Source organism: Castor canadensis, chromosome 3, assembly GCF_047511655.1.
Source record: "Castor canadensis chromosome 3, mCasCan1.hap1v2, whole genome shotgun sequence".
NCBI lineage: Eukaryota > Metazoa > Chordata > Mammalia > Rodentia > Castoridae > Castor > Castor canadensis.
In genome coordinates this window covers 50,995,483-51,012,862 of record NC_133388.1, presented here as the reverse complement: position 1 = coordinate 51,012,862, position 17,380 = coordinate 50,995,483, and the positions used below count along the sequence as shown (strand labels likewise).

At 37.3% G+C, this 17,380-nt stretch overlaps 1 protein-coding gene across 4 annotated transcripts in view; it reads left to right on the top strand.

The window, feature by feature from the left end:
• Fermt2 (FERM domain containing kindlin 2) overlaps nucleotides 1-17,380 on the top strand; it is a 71,326-nt gene that overhangs the window by 21,003 nt on the left and 32,943 nt on the right. For all 4 annotated transcript variants that reach the window (XM_020172185.2, XM_074067956.1, XM_020172184.2 and 1 more), the window contains exon 3: nucleotides 4,269-4,502. In XM_020172185.2, coding sequence (XP_020027774.1) covers nucleotides 4,269-4,502 — 234 coding nt within the window. The remainder of the gene's footprint in view (nucleotides 1-4,268; nucleotides 4,503-17,380) is intronic.

The window sequence follows — 17,380 nt, the reverse complement described above, 5'->3', positions numbered from 1 at the left end:
TCGGTGCTTTCAAGAGCTGCTGCATTGAGACCAATTACTTTAAACGTATATCCCTGCCCCCAGTTGTCCCGTTAAGTGCTTTGTGATGGGCTGTTGGCTTTCATGCTTGCCTACTCGCTTCTTAACTGGTACACCATCATTTTTCTCAGAATTTCCATCAGGTTATAAAATTTGGTTTTGCTGCTACTGAATAGAATAGATATATTTGTTAATTCTTAAGTATAGCCAATTGTGGAACTTGATGTGGAAATAGTACTAAATGTGTTCTGAAAGGCTGGTGGAGTGGCTCAAGTGGTAGAGCGCCTGCCTAGCAAGCATGAGCCCTGAGTTCAAACCCCAGTACTGCCAACAAAAACATGTGTTTTGAGCTTTATGGTATCATTCCAGTCAGTGTTAAGATAATGCTATAATGGCTTTCCCTTTATAAAAACAAGATGAAAAATACTCCTTGAATCTGCTTCTCCTTTCTGTCCATTATTCTGCTTCCCATTATTGCAAAATATACAGGAAAAGTTGTCTGTATTCCTTACTTCTACTTCCTTACCACCCAACAATTGTCATTCAAGTGTTCATCATTTCTAGTACCCTTGACTTTCTTGTATAGTCTGTTTTACTTTTGTACACTCTTGTACACCTGCTATTGCAGTTCTTTAAAATTGTTAGTGAAGATTTTGAAACACAAATCACCCCTCTTAAAAACAGTTTCTAGACCCGCACCTAGAGATCCTGACATACTTGGTTTAAGAGGTATCACTTGGGAGGAGGGTAGGAGATACCAGCCTATACCCTCCTCCCAGACACCTCCCAAAAACACCACAAAATATAGATAGCTATTTACAAACCAAAACAGGTTCAGTTTGAGGGTAAGTCCAGAGATGTTGGTGAGATGTAGGCACATCACACATCTCATGGGAGAGGAGACTGAAAAAGGAAAAAATGGGCATCAGGTAAGTTTGCTTCTGAGGTCAGTCTGAAACCTAATTGGTAGAAAGTTGACATTTTATTATATCATTATCTGATTAAATCCAAAATAACACCGCTTACGGCAGAGAACATTTTTTGTAGAAGTCCAGTTAGTAGATATTTGGGGCATCGAGGGCGACAGGGTCTCTGTCAGGACTGTGTGATGGTGTAATGCAGAAGTGGTCACAGCCAGTATCTGAACAGATGAGAGTGACAGTGGTCTATGGTCCACCTGCTCTTTATTGACCCTGAAATTTGAATTTTATGTGAAAAAACTACATAAGTGCTATTCTTCTTATTCCCACCCTCCAACCATTTAACAAAAAAGATAGGCAGAGGCAGCTTTGATCCTTGGCATTCATAGTGTGCCAACCCTCAGCTCACAGCAGTGCCATCCATTGACGTTTGATTTGAGAAATCCAGTTCTTGGCCAGTCATCCTTCCATACTGCAAACTGACTTCTGTGGTTGGCAACAAGTTGCCTCTTGGTCAAAACTTACTTGTAACTTTTATTTCAAAGAGCTCATTATCAGCTCAGTGTTTGCCGCTGTGTTTCTGTGTTTAACATCCGTTGCCGGACTGACCAGTTGTTGGAGTCTGTCGTTTGTTATGTTGTAAAGACATAACAATACTGTAAAGGCATTGCTTCTCCCCTGCTACTACTGTAAAACAACTGCTTTTTTTTTTTAAGTAAGCATTTCTTTCAAGCTTGTAACAGGTGCTTTTGAGGACCCTCTCTCTCCACAGTTCGACAGATCCCTAACATTCAGCTGACTTCTTTTTCCTCTGCCTCAGGATTTCTGAGGGCTGCCTGCCCTGCCTGTGGCAGCCAGGAAGTGCTAGGAATGGAATGGCTCCAGGAGCAACACTTAACAGCTTTCTGTTTCCTTAGTGGGTTAATTCTAAGACATGGTCTACCTGGTTCCTCAGAAGGGCTGAACACCAGGTGTCCACAGCACTTAATGAACCTCAGTTGCCTGTCTTTCGCCCTTCAGTGTCTCACTCCAGTAGTTTCAAGTGTGCTTCCTGGTATTTCTCCCACCCCTCAAATAAGCTACTTATACCCACGTTCTTATCTCAGGGTTGTCTTTTGGGGGAATGCAAATGATATAAATCAGTGCTTTTGAACTCTGACTTTTATTACTAGTACAGCTCTTTCCCTCCTTTCTTTGCCCATTTGAAATGAATTAAGCAGTTTCATTAATGGTGACATTGACACTAGAGTATAGCAGAAGTGACTGGATGGAAGTGTGGGAAAGAAAGAATTACATACTACCTATGGACAATTCATTCAGCTCAGCCTTACTCTGCTTGGTTACCATCATTCTTTGCAAATTACCTTTTTCTGCACTTGATTCTGTGTTCCTGAAGAGAAAAATAATGTGTGTGACCTTTTACTTGGTTACATATGAAGAGGTTCCAACCTTGGCTGTCTTCTATAAGCTAGATCAGAATTCATTATTTCTAGTTAGTTGACAAATTCTGTGCTGGAAAACAATTTAAGATGCAGGGTACTATTTACTTAAGTATCACAAATATGGGCTGATGGAGTGGCTCAAGTAGTAGAGTCCTGCCTAGCAGGTGTGAGGCCCTGAGCTCAAATCTCAGTGTTGCAGAAAACAAACAAAATAAGCAGTTATAAATAGCAGTTACATGGGTGTTTTTTGCAGCCACACCTCTAATAACATAATTGGCTAGACTTTCCTACAACAGAACTAATACTGAAATTTCAAATGCTAGTATAATCAGAAGTAACTATAATTTTCTCATTAAAAGTACTTGCTGATTAAAATACTTTTTTGGTGGGACTGGGATTTGAATTCAGAGCTTCCCACTTGCAAAGCAGGCACTCTGCTGCTTGAGCCACACCTCCAGTCCATTTTGCTCTGGTCATTTTGGAAATTGGATCTCGAGAACTAGTTGCTGGGGCTGGCCTTCAACCTGATCCTCCTGATCTCAGCCTCCCAAATAGCTAGGATTGCAGGTGTGAGCCACTTTATTCCTGGCTCAAAAATCCTTTTTTTTTAAATCACCTGGGGAATTGAAAGTCTTTCTAGTTATGTGTTTCTACCATAATGAGAAATTCAATTATATCAAGTTAAAATTTACCATTATAGAAAGTGTTTCTAGGGAAAGAACAAAAAAAGGAAGAAAACCCAAGCAATTGTAGGGTGCATAATCAATTGGAAATTCAAATTTTTACTTAAAGGTACCCAACTGTGTGTGTGTGTGTGTGTGTGTGTGTGTGTGTGTAAGTTCCAGATTAGTACATACTTTTAAATGTCTTAAAGTTGATAATCTCTTTTGGAGGCATAATTATATTAAATGAGCTTTATGTCAGAAGTATGGTGATGGTTTTAACTTTTGCCAGAAAGTTTTTCTCTAAGATTCCCCCCCGCGCCACACACACATACCTTTTCTCCAGGAAGACTTTGGCTGTGTTTTTCTTTCCTTTCCCTTCCCTTTCCCTTTCTCTTTTTAAAATACCACTTCTCCCTTTTTTGACACTTAATAAGTTTAACATAATTAATCCAGTGAGCTTTACTACTGCTTTAAATACTAGCTAAAGTTAGTTTTGTAATTTATTGCTACAAATTGATCATTATGATCAGCCTTACTGAAGATAGTCAAATCTTCTGTGAATTACATTGCTTTTAGTATTTGATTCAATTATTTTAATTGCATAAAGCTATTAAATGGTTTGTTTAATAGATACTAATGTGTTCTGTTATACTTGTACCAAAATATGTTCAGGGAAAATACTTGGACAGTGTGACTTTGTAAGTTACTTTTCTTGGGATGTATTTAGGACAACATGGTTGGGATGTAGCTTTTTATTTTTAGAGCTCTCTCTCCATGCTACTCATGGATGTTCTCTTTTTGGGCTTCTCCTCATCACCTAGAATGTTGGGTTTTGTTCTCTTTGGTTCTTCTCTCCACTTTCCCTACCTTAATACCTTTCTGCAACTTCATATCATCAGAATACTTCAAAGCTGAGCTCCAAAGCCACCAGCTCCATTTGATTATTAACCTTCCTGTTCTAGCTCCCAAGGTTCTGTTTGTCTGTCATCCACTGTGTCTTTGACTGAAGCATTCTTAGTTAACTTGAGAGGTGCCCTGTAGCTTTGAAGGGCAGAGCATGTGTTTTCTCAGCAGTTTGCGTTTCTTTCGTACCTGTCACATAACAAGCACTTACTATCTGTTGTTTATATTAATACACAGTTTAGTTTTTTGTGTTTAATTTCTCTCCAGGTAATCTTGGTGATTTTTAAGTGTTTTACCTCTGTATTGTTTTCTTGTTATAGATGTAAAAAAAGATTGGTCTGACCATGCTCTGTGGTGGGAAAAGAAGAGAACGTGGCTGCTTAAGACACACTGGACCTTGGATAAGTACGGGATCCAGGCCGATGCCAGACTGCAGTTCACCCCCCAGCACAAGCTACTCCGCCTGCAGCTCCCCAACATGAAGTATGTGAAGGTGAAGGTGAACTTCTCTGATAGAGTCTTCAAAGCTGTTTCTGACATCTGTAAGACCTTCAGTAAGTGTCAGATAAATTCTTTTAAAAATAAGACTAATATACAATGTATGTATAGCTGCTGGCCTTTAGCTTTTCCTGAGGATGACAATTGGGGTAAACTATGTATTTGAAATGTCAACTTTGATACCACTTAAAGTTTTTGCGTTAATTTAAGGTAAATGTTGGGTTGAGGTGGAACAGGAGGAATCTAGTTTTTTTTTTTTTTAAACTAAAATTATGTCATGTTTCTTATTACATAATACTTTTTCTGACAACTAATTCCTTTTTATGGGGAGGGGAAGGGAACAGGCATTATTTCCAGAAGGATGTGACTTTTGCTGCGTTTCCTTCACGAAAGTTACTATTTTAGTATGCAGGCAGATTGTGTCACTTCCTTCAATGAGGGCCTGACACAGCTCCTAAGGAAATGCCTGTGAGTGTTGTCTTCCTTAGCCAGTCTCCAATTTGAATACTCTTGTAGTAATTCTATTTATACTACCCAAAATGCTATGTGGAGTGCTTTTTGGCTGACCCAGTTGTGTCACATGACAGGACATAATTCAACCATCAGAGAAGGTGTACACTGCTGGTCCTTACTACTAGTACAGGCTTCTATTGTTCCTTTCAAGGTATTAGTTTAAGGTACATTTAATAACTTAATAATTTAATTCCAAATAGAAGAATAGTCTTTTTATTTATTTATTCATTTATTTATTGTTCTGACAGTACTGAGGGTTGAACTTAGGGCCTTGCGCTTATACCTCTTGAGTCAACCATCTAGCCCTTTTATCTCTGGTTATTTTTGACACAAGAGCTTGCTTTATTCTCTGACTGGCCTGGACTGCGATCCTCCTCTGTTTTACCCTTCTGCTCTAGCTGGGACAATAAGCATGTGCCACTGTGCCCACTTTTTCTGTTGAGATGGGGTCTCAAGAATTGTTTTGCCCAGGCTGACCTCAAACTACAACCACAATCCTCCTGATCTCAGCCTCCCAGGTAGCTAGGATTATAGGCATGAGCTACTGCGCCTGGTGTGAACTATAGACCTTCATACTTATTTTGCATTTTTTTGTTTGGTTGGTTGGTTGTTTTGGTGGGACTGGGGTTTGAACTCAGGGCTTCACACTTGCAAAGTAGGCACCAGGCACTTTACCGTTTGAGCCACACCTCTAGTCTCATGCTGTATTTTTAAGTGACACTAATTCATGAATGTATTATGAAAGAATCAAGAAAAATTCAGGCATACATGGTAAATTCCCCCTTTCTACAAGTAGCCCTTGTCTATAGTTGGTTATTTTTCTTTGCAGTAATTTATTCATATGTTTGAATTTTGTGTTTGGGGGGGTGGTGAGGTGCTGGGGTTTGAATTCAGGGCTTTGAGCTTGTAAGGCAGGTGCTTTACCCGTGAGCCACACCTCCAGCCCATTTTGCTCTGGTTATTTTGGAGAATGGGGGTCTTGGGAATTCTTTGCCTAGGGACACTGTCCTTGAACTTTGATCCTTCTGATCTCAGCCTCCCATGTAGCTAGGATTACAGGTGTGAACCACCGCACACAGCTATATTGTGTTTTTATTTTTATAGAAAAGACCATTTTTTTAATTTGTTTTTTAATTCAGCAATGTCTTAGAGATTTTCTCAGTGTGATGTATCCCTTGTAGATAATGATTTTCCCTCTTCCTTTCCCATTTGTGGATCTTATTTTTTATCTTGTCTTATTGTATTGAATTAGATCTCTCGTGTAGTGTTGCATAATAATATTGACAGTGAATATTGTTGAGTTGCTTCTGACTCGAATAGGAGTAGGTCTGACATTTTACACTGAGTGTACAGTTTGTTGTGCTTGGGAAGTTTTTACCTTTGTTTTAACGCCTAATGGCTTTAACTCTGCACATGAAATTTTAGTCAAATGGTGGCTACCCAAGGTCATGCAGACCTTCTTGCAGAAGTAAGAAGAACTAAACTAAGCACCCTAACTTTGTGTCTTAATATAACTCCCACTCCCATATTCACCAGCCACATGATGCCACCAGACACAGCAGATGTTTTTCTATAAAATGTTCTTTGCTTTTGCCCATTAAACATTCTATTGTATAGACTAAGTTAGATGTTGAGGGAATTGTTAAGTTTTTATACTTACTGTTACTCCATCTTTCTAAGTATACCTGGAGGGGTACTCGTCTATTATTATTATTACCATTGCCACTTCTACTGTCCACCTCCCTTTACAGATACCAAGAAATGCAGATAATTGTCAACACTCTTCTCCCCCCACCCCCACACCCTGCACTGCAGCTAGGGGGGCAAGCTGTTAGCCAGGCCTAGATCACATGCACATGAGAAAACTCTAGAACTTTGAGTCAGGAGCTAGTGATTCAAATAAGCCAGAACAAACTGCCATCCAGTCGGATGGCAGCTACATCCGACTTCTGAGGACAGAGTTGCCACAGTTCCAATGAGAGCACTCGTCTGCGCATCAAGTATATTGGCCTGTTTGCCCCAGATCTCTTATAATGTTAAAGTTTTGCATTTGCAGCGTTTGAAAGTTAGATTATAAGAAGATACTATATCATATATATTATCCATGTGTTTACATTATCATCCCATTTATGTATAAATATCACATGGAGATATGTTTGGAGGAGTTTCACTAGCACATTAGCAGGTGGATTTTCCAGTATACTCTACTTCCAGTTCTATTCTTATGTTTTTGGAATTGTTTGTTAACAATGTAATGTGTTGTATAAACTAGAAAAGAAAGCTGTTTTCCATTTGAGGAACAAAAGCAGTACTTTAATTGTTGATGTTTTTGTTTATCTCTAGAATATAAACTTCTTAAAATCAGAACCCTGTTTTTTAGTTGTATTATTAGCATAAGGCACAACTTTAGTTAGAGAGCATTAATTGAATAAAAGGAAAATAATTAAATAAATCATTGAATAAATAAAGATCAAGTAATCTTACTGAGATCATATGGAAAGTAGTGCTCTATTATAGGATGTTGGGTGGCGTTCTCCTTCACTGAATGATTAAATTATATTTCCTTTAAACAATTTTAAGGGTCTGTGATTTATTGATACCAATGAGTAGAGATTTACATAGTATTTTGACAAGTTGTAGGACTGAAAGTTTTGATTACAGAAAAGAGAAGATACTGATTTAAAAATATTCCAGGAGCTAAGACACTTAATCATGAAATTGTTCAAAAGGGATTGGGCTTTATAAAGCAGTCAATTTCTATAGGAAGGGATGGGGGTACCAAAGACACAGGTTTTTAGAAATCCAGGATGTATATAAAATTTAGATGTCCACAGAGTTTGGTAAGAGTGCAAGTGTTTGAGATGCGGGAGGAGATAGATTTCTTTACTGGCAGCTGCACAGGTAAGTGGGATATCCAGAGTGGCAGGCTCTGCTGCCATCTGCTTATCATCACCGAGAAATTCCGAGAAAGAGTCCTAAGGTTTCAAGGGAACTAGGAAGGAGCTAGGGCATAAAGATCTAATTAGTCATAGAGTTGAGGTTTAGTTACAGAAATAAGACACCTACTTGGCCTTTAATAATTTAATAAATAATTGCTTAATGTATTTAATAAGCAGTTATTTAACACTATTCTTTTTGCTGTAAAATATTCCTTGGAAATACCACAAAATTTGTGTGTGTGTGTATTAGGAAAGGAGGAGATATATTTGATTTGCAAGGCAATTAAATCAGGTTGGGAAACTCTGGCACCTCTTTACTTTTGTATGGTTTATGGGGTAATTAGAATTACATTTCTTGGGGTTTTTTTGTTTGTTTTGGGTTTTTTGGCAGTATTGGGGACTGAACTCAGGACTTCATTCTTATGAGGCCAGTGCTCTACTACTTGAGCCGTGCCTCTAGCCCTTTTTGCTTTAGTTTTTAGTCTGTTTGTTTGTTTGGTTAGTTGGCTTTTGTGTTTGGTGGTATTGGGGTTTGAACTCAGGGTCTTGAATTTGTTAGGAAGGCCTTCTACCATATGAATCACATCCTTATAGTTTGTTTTTGGTAGGTTCTCAAGTTTTGACCTGGACCAGAATCTAACTGAGGTCTTCCTACCCCTGCCTCCTGAGTAGCTGGGATTTTAGGTATACCCCACCATCAGCCTGGATTTTACCTTTTTTAATGGTTGAAAATATAAGAAGAATATTTTGTGATGTGAAAATTACAGAAATTCAGATTTCTTTGTCCACAAATAAAGTTGTATTGGAACACAGTCATTTGTCTGTTGTTTTTGTTTGCTTATCAATTGTAACAATAGAGTTGATAAAGCCTGAAAATCCCAAAATATTTGCTAGCTAGCCCTTTGTAGAAAAAGTTTGCCAACCCCCAAGTTACATGATTGGAAGACACACTAGTGGTTTATTTTCTTTACAGCACTAAAACCAAATATTGAAATGACTATAATTGCTGGCAGTGTGGCTCTAGTGGTAGAGCACCTGCCTAGCAGGTGTGAGTCCCTGAATTCAAGCCCTAGTACCGCCAGGTTTTTTTTTTAATTTAAAAAATGAAGTGACTGTAGCTATACCCAGGAATAATATTTCCTATTATTTTAGGTTAATTAATACTCAGGTATTCAAATATTTTCCCAAATTAAATGAATTCACTAGAAAATTAGTACCGTGGTTTAATTAATTGCACTCTGTTCTTATGGCTCTTGCTTCCTGTTAAGCGCAATAGTGTTAAAACAGAAAACTGACATTTCCATTGTTTCCTCCGAGTACCAAGTAATGTGATTAATGTGCCAAGTACAGAAAAAGGACAGTGATGCAAGACTGGCAGAACACTTGATTTAAAGGGAAATGATCTGATTTTGCTGAACTGAACAGGCCTTCCAGTTTTATTTGGTTAAAAAAAAAAAGCCTTTTTCTTATAATTTAGCTCTTAAAAAAATGTTCTCTGTAGTGATTAAATGAAGTGTAGTTACTTTTTACCTTTTCTTTTTTAAATAAATACTGTTGGCAAAAATGGTGAGTTCTTTTATGTCATGTGTATTATTCTAGCATGGAGACGTCACAAACAGAGAGCCTTAGTGCAAGGAAACAAACTTTCTTCCCAGAGTTTGACAGCTAATCTGGAGCTGTTACAAGAATACATTCTGTGTTTGGAGCTTGATAGCATTTTATTGTTACTGATAGGACACGTAACTTGGGTCTTTTGGTAATGGTATTAAACCCATACTAATTCATCCGTGTTTTCTCTTTCTGTTCTACTTTGTGAAAATCATCTGTGTTTAATAGAGATAGAGATGCAGTACCAGTAGAAGAGAACGCAGATGAACTGAAGCTCGATTTCATTAGCTTTTTTTTAAATTATAAAAGTTATTTAATTTAGGTAAGTTAGGCTGTACATAAGTGTTAACAATTGATTTTTGTGTGTGTGTGTGTGATGCTGGGGTTTGACTCAGGGCTTTGTGCTTCCTAGGCAGGAGCTCTGCTGTTTAAGCCTCTCCTCAGCCCAACAGTTGATTTTTCTATAAAGATAAAAGATGAAAAGGAAATGAAGAATTACCTAAATTACTGCTTTGTACCTTCTACCTATTTCTGTTTTTATCCTACTTCTGTCTCTTCCCAAAGGAGAGATACTTTCTCTTAACTCTAAAAACTGTTTAGTACTTCCTGTTATTTCATTCTCAAACTATTTCTCTGTGTATGTTTTGTTCCTTTTAAGTTATATGTGATTTGGTTATAAGTAACAAAAATCCAAACTTAACTGTATTAAGTTACTTTTGCTTTGCTGTGAACCAGAATACCTGAGAACAGCCCAAAGACAATGTACAGTCCCCAAGGACATACCCTTCAATAACCTACTTCCTCTAACTAGGCCCTACCTCTTACCTTTAACTACCTCCCAGTAAGGCCATCATATTCTGAATCCATCAAGTGATTAATCCATTCATTAGGTCAGGGCCCTGATGCACTTGTCTCTGGAAAAGGTCCTTACAGACACCCCAAGAAGTGTGCCTTATTAATCTCTTAGGCATTTCTCAGTCCAGTCAAGTTGACAGCAAACATTAGCCATCACACCATGGTCTAAGTAAGGGCCTTTTATTTGTGTACGTATATATAAAACAAGAAGTCATGTGAGAAAACTAGCAGTGACTGCTGGAATTGGGTTATTCATCCAGTTGGTGTCTGTGAGGACAGGCTCTTTAAGTCCTACAGCATGTTGGGTTGACCTCATGTTGATAAAATACCTTCTAGAGCCGGGAAATGAATTCTAGATTTTCTTCCATGGTCTGCATAATTTCAGAGAAATCTGTTGTTCTTTTTAGATTATTTGTTCCTCTGTAGGTTCTCTGTTTGCCTTTTAAGAACTTACCATTATCCTGGTTATGAGCAGTTTAATTATGATGTGTCCTAGAATGCTTTTTGTCAGGTCTGTTATGTTCTAGTTTCTTTTTCTTAGCTCTCTGAGCCTATGAGTTTTCTCCAAATTTAGAGATTTTTTTCAACTATTAGTTCTTCAAATAGTTTTTGGTATCTCTACCACTAACCCCATGCTTTGTGCGACTGCAGTTTCATGTATGTTATGCTGTTACCATTCCACAGGGGTTCTGTTCCTTTTGGTTTTTTTAGTATTTATGCTTCATTTTGGATAATGTCTATTGTGTCTCAAGTTCATTAATCTTTCTTCTGTTAATCTGCTATGTTAATCTCCAGTGTCTCTTTCATTTCAGGTGAAGTATGTTCTTCATCACTGGATAATGATTTTGCCTTATTTTTTATATAAATCTTTTACTTTTCATTATATTGGGTTTCCTCTACTTAAACATATGGAGTATATCTATAGTTGGTGTTTTAATATTTTTGTTTAACTAGTTCTTCATCTGGGTAACTTTGACTTTTCTCTCTGCCTTTCTTTTCCTTTACTCTTGGTTATGGGTCTTATTTTCCTGCCTCTTCTTATGACTGATAATATTTGTATGCAAGTCTTTATTAATTTTACATGGTTTGTGGTTGAATTTTTTTATACTGTTTTTTGTAGTGTGTTGACTTTTATTCAGGTCACCAGTTAAATTACTTGCAAATTTGTATCCTTTAGGTTCTTGCTTTTAAGCTTTATTGAGATTAATTCAGAACCACCATTAGCCTTGGAGCTAGTTTAATTTACTACTATGGAGATAGTCTCTTGGGGATCCTTTTTAATCCCTGTATAGAGGTCATTGGACCTTTCCTTGGGGTACTTTGCTCTCACAAACATACAGATCAGATTTCAGCCAGAGTTCAGAGGCCACCTCTGTAGACATTGGGAAAGCTCTCTCTGGATGGAGCTCCCTTCTCTACTCACACATTCTAGCCATCTTCGTCTACCTGAATGTCATCTCAGATTCAATTCAGTAAGACCTGGTTCTGCCTCTCCCCACCCCAACTTCCCTTAGGCAGTCAGCTGGTGCACTGAAAGCCAGGTTCACCCTGTTGGCTCCTTTTCTCTTTTGGGCTTCTTGTTGCCTGATGTCTGAAAAATCTTTCTTCTCTTTTTCCTTTATTAGTGTTTAAAGCAGGAAGGTAAATCCAAGTTCCTGCTACTCCATCTTAGTTGAGTGCCTCCATTCTTAATTTATCCTGGATTTTCTTCTAGCTTTGTATATTTTTCAGAAAGCTATCATTTGCTCATTGAAGCATTTTTTATAACAACAAAACTATTTCACTGAAATTTCAAATTGAACTAGTTTAAACTGTGTTCATTACTTTGCAAATCCTCTGTTCTCTCCTTCTCTTCCCCACAGTGGTCTCTATAGCAGTAAAAGGCTCCATCATCTACTTACATATATACCAGAAACATGGGAGTCCCCCTCTATTCTTGTTCTTTCTAGCCCATCATTTTTATTTTTTAAAGTGAAGTGTTTATTATTTATAATAGTTTAATAAGTCAGTACATATAATTTATGAACTAGTCAATGAGCAGTGTGTTTATAGAAATTTCCAGTTTTATAAAAATGTTTGTGACAAATATGTAACAAAAATAGAAAAAACAGATGCAAGAAAGTAAGGGATTAATGAACACAAATTTCAGAATAGTTTTTGTCTTTGGATGAGAGAAAGAATATATAAATATTGTACATATTTTCAGGGTAATGTGATGTTTCACTATATGTATGAATTGTGTAATGTTCAAATCTGGTAAAACGATTCACCTTTTCAAACATTTATCACTTATGGTGAAACTCAAAATTCTTTTCCTCTAGCTCTTTAAAAAATATAAACAATACATTACCCTATTCTGTCCCGTGTACTTTAAATAGTCTACATTACTCATAAAACCTAATACAGTGTAAATGCTGTGCAAATAGTTGTTATACTGTAGTGTTGAGGGAATAAGGGCAAAAATAGTCTATCTCTGTTTGAGACATAATTTGTGTTTTCTTGCAGATTTTCAGTCTGTGTATGCAGAACCCACAGATAGAAAGGGTCAACTATACATGTTTATACTCTTGATATATTACTTTTAAATACCTCTTAACTTCTTTTTGTTCAACCCTTTTTTCTGGTTATTGTAACTTACTATTTTTGACTAAATCAGTAACTATCATTGTTTTCAATATTTAAATGAGATATAAATGTTTATGCTGAGCCAGAAGTATGTACTACTTTTCCTACCTCATACATCCTTTTTTTGGGAGGGGGAAGTTTGAGATGGGGTCTTGCTATATAGCCCAGGCTGGCCTCAAACTCTGTCTTCCTCCAGCCTCTTGGGTGCTGGTATTCCAGGTGTGGAGCACTGCACCTGGCTTTCATATTCCTTTTTATTGTTTGCTTCATTTTCAACAGGTTTGTGTTTCTGATTGGACTTCCTACTATTCTCTGAAATTTTTCACCGTGATCAAATACATTATCAGATAATAATTAGTCTCCACCCCCGCCACCTCTTTTTCTTCTAGACACTCCAGAACTGCTCCATTCTCCTTCAGTCTGAGCTGGATATTTTCTAGGCAAGAGTCATAGCCTCAGGACTTACCTTACCATTGTCCAAGGAAAATGTCTTCTTTCATATTTGATTCTTGTATTTTCCTTGGTGGATTTTTGCTCCCTTATTTTGGAAGAATGTATCATCCACACTAGTGTAGCAATAAGAATGTGAATGGGATGTAAATTTGGGGCATGTTATATCTAAAACTGCATATTCTGCCCTCTGATACAATTGTTGGGTTGAAAATTTTACCTTCAGAATTTAGAAATCATTGTTCAATTTTTTAAATTTCTCATGTTATTAATAATCCTGGGAGTGTTATTAATTGTTATTTTTGTCTTTGTGGGTTGCTTTTACACTAGAAGCTGTTAGGATCTTTTCTTTTCCCTGCCATTTTGAAATTTCAAGGCAGTGTGTTTTGGTTAAGGTTGTATTTTCATCCCTTATGCTGGAGACTTTTGACTAGGGAATATTTTGTGAGTTTGTGTGAAATTTTTTTGTGTTGTTTCCTTGAGAATTTCTTCCCCCTTTGTTTTCTTTTTTTGTATTAGACATTATTCTTGGATTGATCTTCTTACCTAACTTTTTATCTTTTCTGTTGGTTTCTGTTGGTTTTTTTTTTTTTAATTATGGCTATCAGATTTTAGTTTTCAGTTTTTTATACTTTGGGTGTTTGTTTCATAAATGTATTTATGAATGCATTTATGATTTGTGGATTTACTATAAGTTATACCTCAACAGAGTAGTGGGAATTAATGGAAAAGACCCTCCCTCACCCATTGTTAACATCCAGTATCTCTTTCTTAATCTCTGGTAGTTTTTTTTGGGGGGGTGAGGGAGCAACTGGAGTTTGAACTTAGGACTTCATGCTTGCAAGGTTGGTGTTCAACCACTTGAGCTACACCTCTAATCCTTTGGTGGTTCTTTTTTTTTTTTTTTTTTTAATTTTAATCATATTATTGTTGTACTGGAGGTACATTGTGACATTTACAAAAGTGCTTATGATATATCTTAGGCAAAGTCACGCCCTCCGTCAGTCTCCTTTATTTTCTCCACTTCTTAGAATAGTTTTAACAGGTCTCATTCTTCCATTTTCATACATAAGTACATAATATTTCCATCTGGCAGTTCTTTATAAGATCCTGTGCATCTCTCATAGATGCCATTGTCTTATCCTTGTTACCATTTTAATTAAGAATGTTCTGGGTTTTGTTCTCTGCTTTATACATTTCTCCTAAATTTTGTTGTTCTATTCATATTAAGCATGAGCTCTACCACTGAGATATGCCTCCAGCTTTTATCTTTTTATTTGGTCTGTGACTTCATTTTAGGAGTTCTGTTGGTGTTCCGTTGCCACTATAACAAACTATAACAAACTACATAAATTTAGCAACTTAGAACAACACAAATACATCTGACAGTTTCTGTAGGCTGAAAGTCCAGGCCCAGCAGTATGACTCCTTTGTTTGGGTCTTAAAAGGTAGAATTAAGGTGTCAGCAGAACTGTGTTTCCTTCTTGAGGTCTGAGAATGAATTTGCTTCCATGTGGTTGTAGGAGTAAGATTTCTCCAATCTCAGCTTCTGGAGACCTGAATTTCTTGTGCTCCCACTCCCATCCCTTCCTCCATCTTTGAAACTAGCAGCAGCAAGTTCTTTTTACTCTTCAAACTTACCTGACCTCTCCTCGCTCTTGTTTGTAAGGAATGATGTGATTATTTTAGGTGCACCCAGATATATCCAGGATGATTAGTAACCTTAATTCCATTTGCAAAACTTCTTCACAGCAGTACCAAGACTATTGTTTGGTTGTATAACCAGAGGTAGGAATTTTAAAGGGATAGGTCTAGAATTCTACCTATCCCGGAGGCCTTCCTCAAATGTCCAATAATTATTCACACACTTAGTGATAGGGCATTCTGTATACCTAATAGGAAGCTCTATGTTGGATGGTGGTTAGCTCATCACCCCCTTTCTAAGTTATTTAGACATTGAGGAAGCATTTTCAAATGTCAGTATCTAAAAGATCTTTTCCTTGGGGCTATTAAGATTTCTCTCTAAAGGATCTTAAAGGTAGCTTATGTGAGTTTGGTCCAGTAATGAGGCAGAAGCAGTAACTGGGGCAGACTGCATTTTCTGTCTTCTGTGATCTCTGGTTTTAGTGCATCTCATGCTTAATATTTGGCACAGTGAGTCAAAGTGTTTCCCGTTGGTGTCTCCTACTTATGTTTCTCCATATTAGTGACCATTTCCTGTTGTTCCATCTGGCTTCTGTCTTTACATCTTTTCTGACATTTTTTATCTGATGTTTTCTCCCCACCCCATCTTTTCTTTTTTTTCTTTAATGCTTACAGGTTTATATTTCTTTATGTGTGATTTTTGAAAAGAAGGAAAAATAAATGCACAATCTCAATATACTGGCTTAACCAGAAACCGACTACCCAATTCTGGTATGGGCCTACTTGCCATTAGAAAAAAAGATACCATTTTCCCTTCTCCCCTAAGCGACTAATTATTTCATAAGAAGTTGTTGGACTCAAAATTACCTTTTATAAAACAAGCTGCTGGGAACCCTGAGCTACTGAGAATATTGGGGGGGGTGGAGAACAAAGCATGTATCTTAATATATTATTATTGAGTTCACAAGCAATTCTCATGAATCCAACTAGTTAAGAACTGCTTCTTCTAGTTAGACCTGACTGAAAAGTGAGTTAATGATATTCATTGTTCATATATTAATAGCTGGCTTGTGAGCTGGACAGGAAATGACCTAAGAACAAAAATCTCAACATATGAATCATGTAGTGTAGTAATTCTCAAGCCCTTGGGGATATGCCAGAAACAGTTGAGATTTTTCAAGCCACCAGACAGTGACTGTGGGAGTTGCAGTAGAAGCAGGTCACATCTCTCAGGCATGATTCATCTTACATTCAGCAGTACATCTTAGATTTTTCACAGTGTATTAGTATCTGATTTACTAGAGGGAACAAATGGGTGGAGAGAGAGTTTACCACCACCACCCTGCCCCACTTAAAACTGAAGACAGCAAAGCTTGAAATTTTCTAATGCCTCTCTTTTCTCCCAATATGGCAGGGATGGCATGTAAAGCCCTGCCATAATGATTTATATATACAGTTTATAAGTCATTAGGTGTCTCTGTGACAAATACCTGAGACATTTTCAATGGAGGAAAGATTTAGTTTGGCTTAGAGTTTCAAAGTCTTCAGTCCAGAGAAGGCATGGTGGAACACAGTAGTGTACACCATGGAGGCCAGAAAACAGAATTCCTGCACCAGCCACTTTCTCCTTTCCCCTTTTATTTCTCTGGGCCCCAGTGTTCAAGGTTTAGGGCAGGTCTCCCTTTAGTTAATCTCCCCCTGGAAACCCCTCACAGACACTCCCAGAGTGTGATTTCCTTATCTTCTAGGTGCTTCTCAATCTAGTCAAGTTGACATGCTACAATTACTGTCACAGTCTCTCAGCACTTAAATCTTATTCCTTTAAAAAGTAGCCTAGGAGATAACGACTCATTCGTATTAATTAGGTAAATATGGCTCAAAAGGTGCATTTGAAATATCTTCTGAGTTTCTGGATGTGCCCAGTCTTTGTAATTACTGCTGATACATCAACCCCCCCGCCAAAGTTACATTTGAGGATAAGTGGGTTAACCTTATATCCCAAATGTATAAGAAGAAATCCTTGGTAATAACTTCCTACTGTGCCTAATTTGTGAATTAAACTTTATCTTAGATATGTATATACAGAAAAAAGTCAGTATGTGTGTGGGTTTGGTATGACCTAAAGTTTCAGGCATCCATTAGGGTTCTTAGACCATGTCCCTCATAGGTAAGAGGAGAATTCTGTTATATCTGATCTGATTGTTATGTGCATTTAATTTTTACATGTGTTACTGAGGTATTATTATTGTCATTTGACTGATAAGGAAACCCAGACACTTAACAGGTTGAATAGCTTGCCT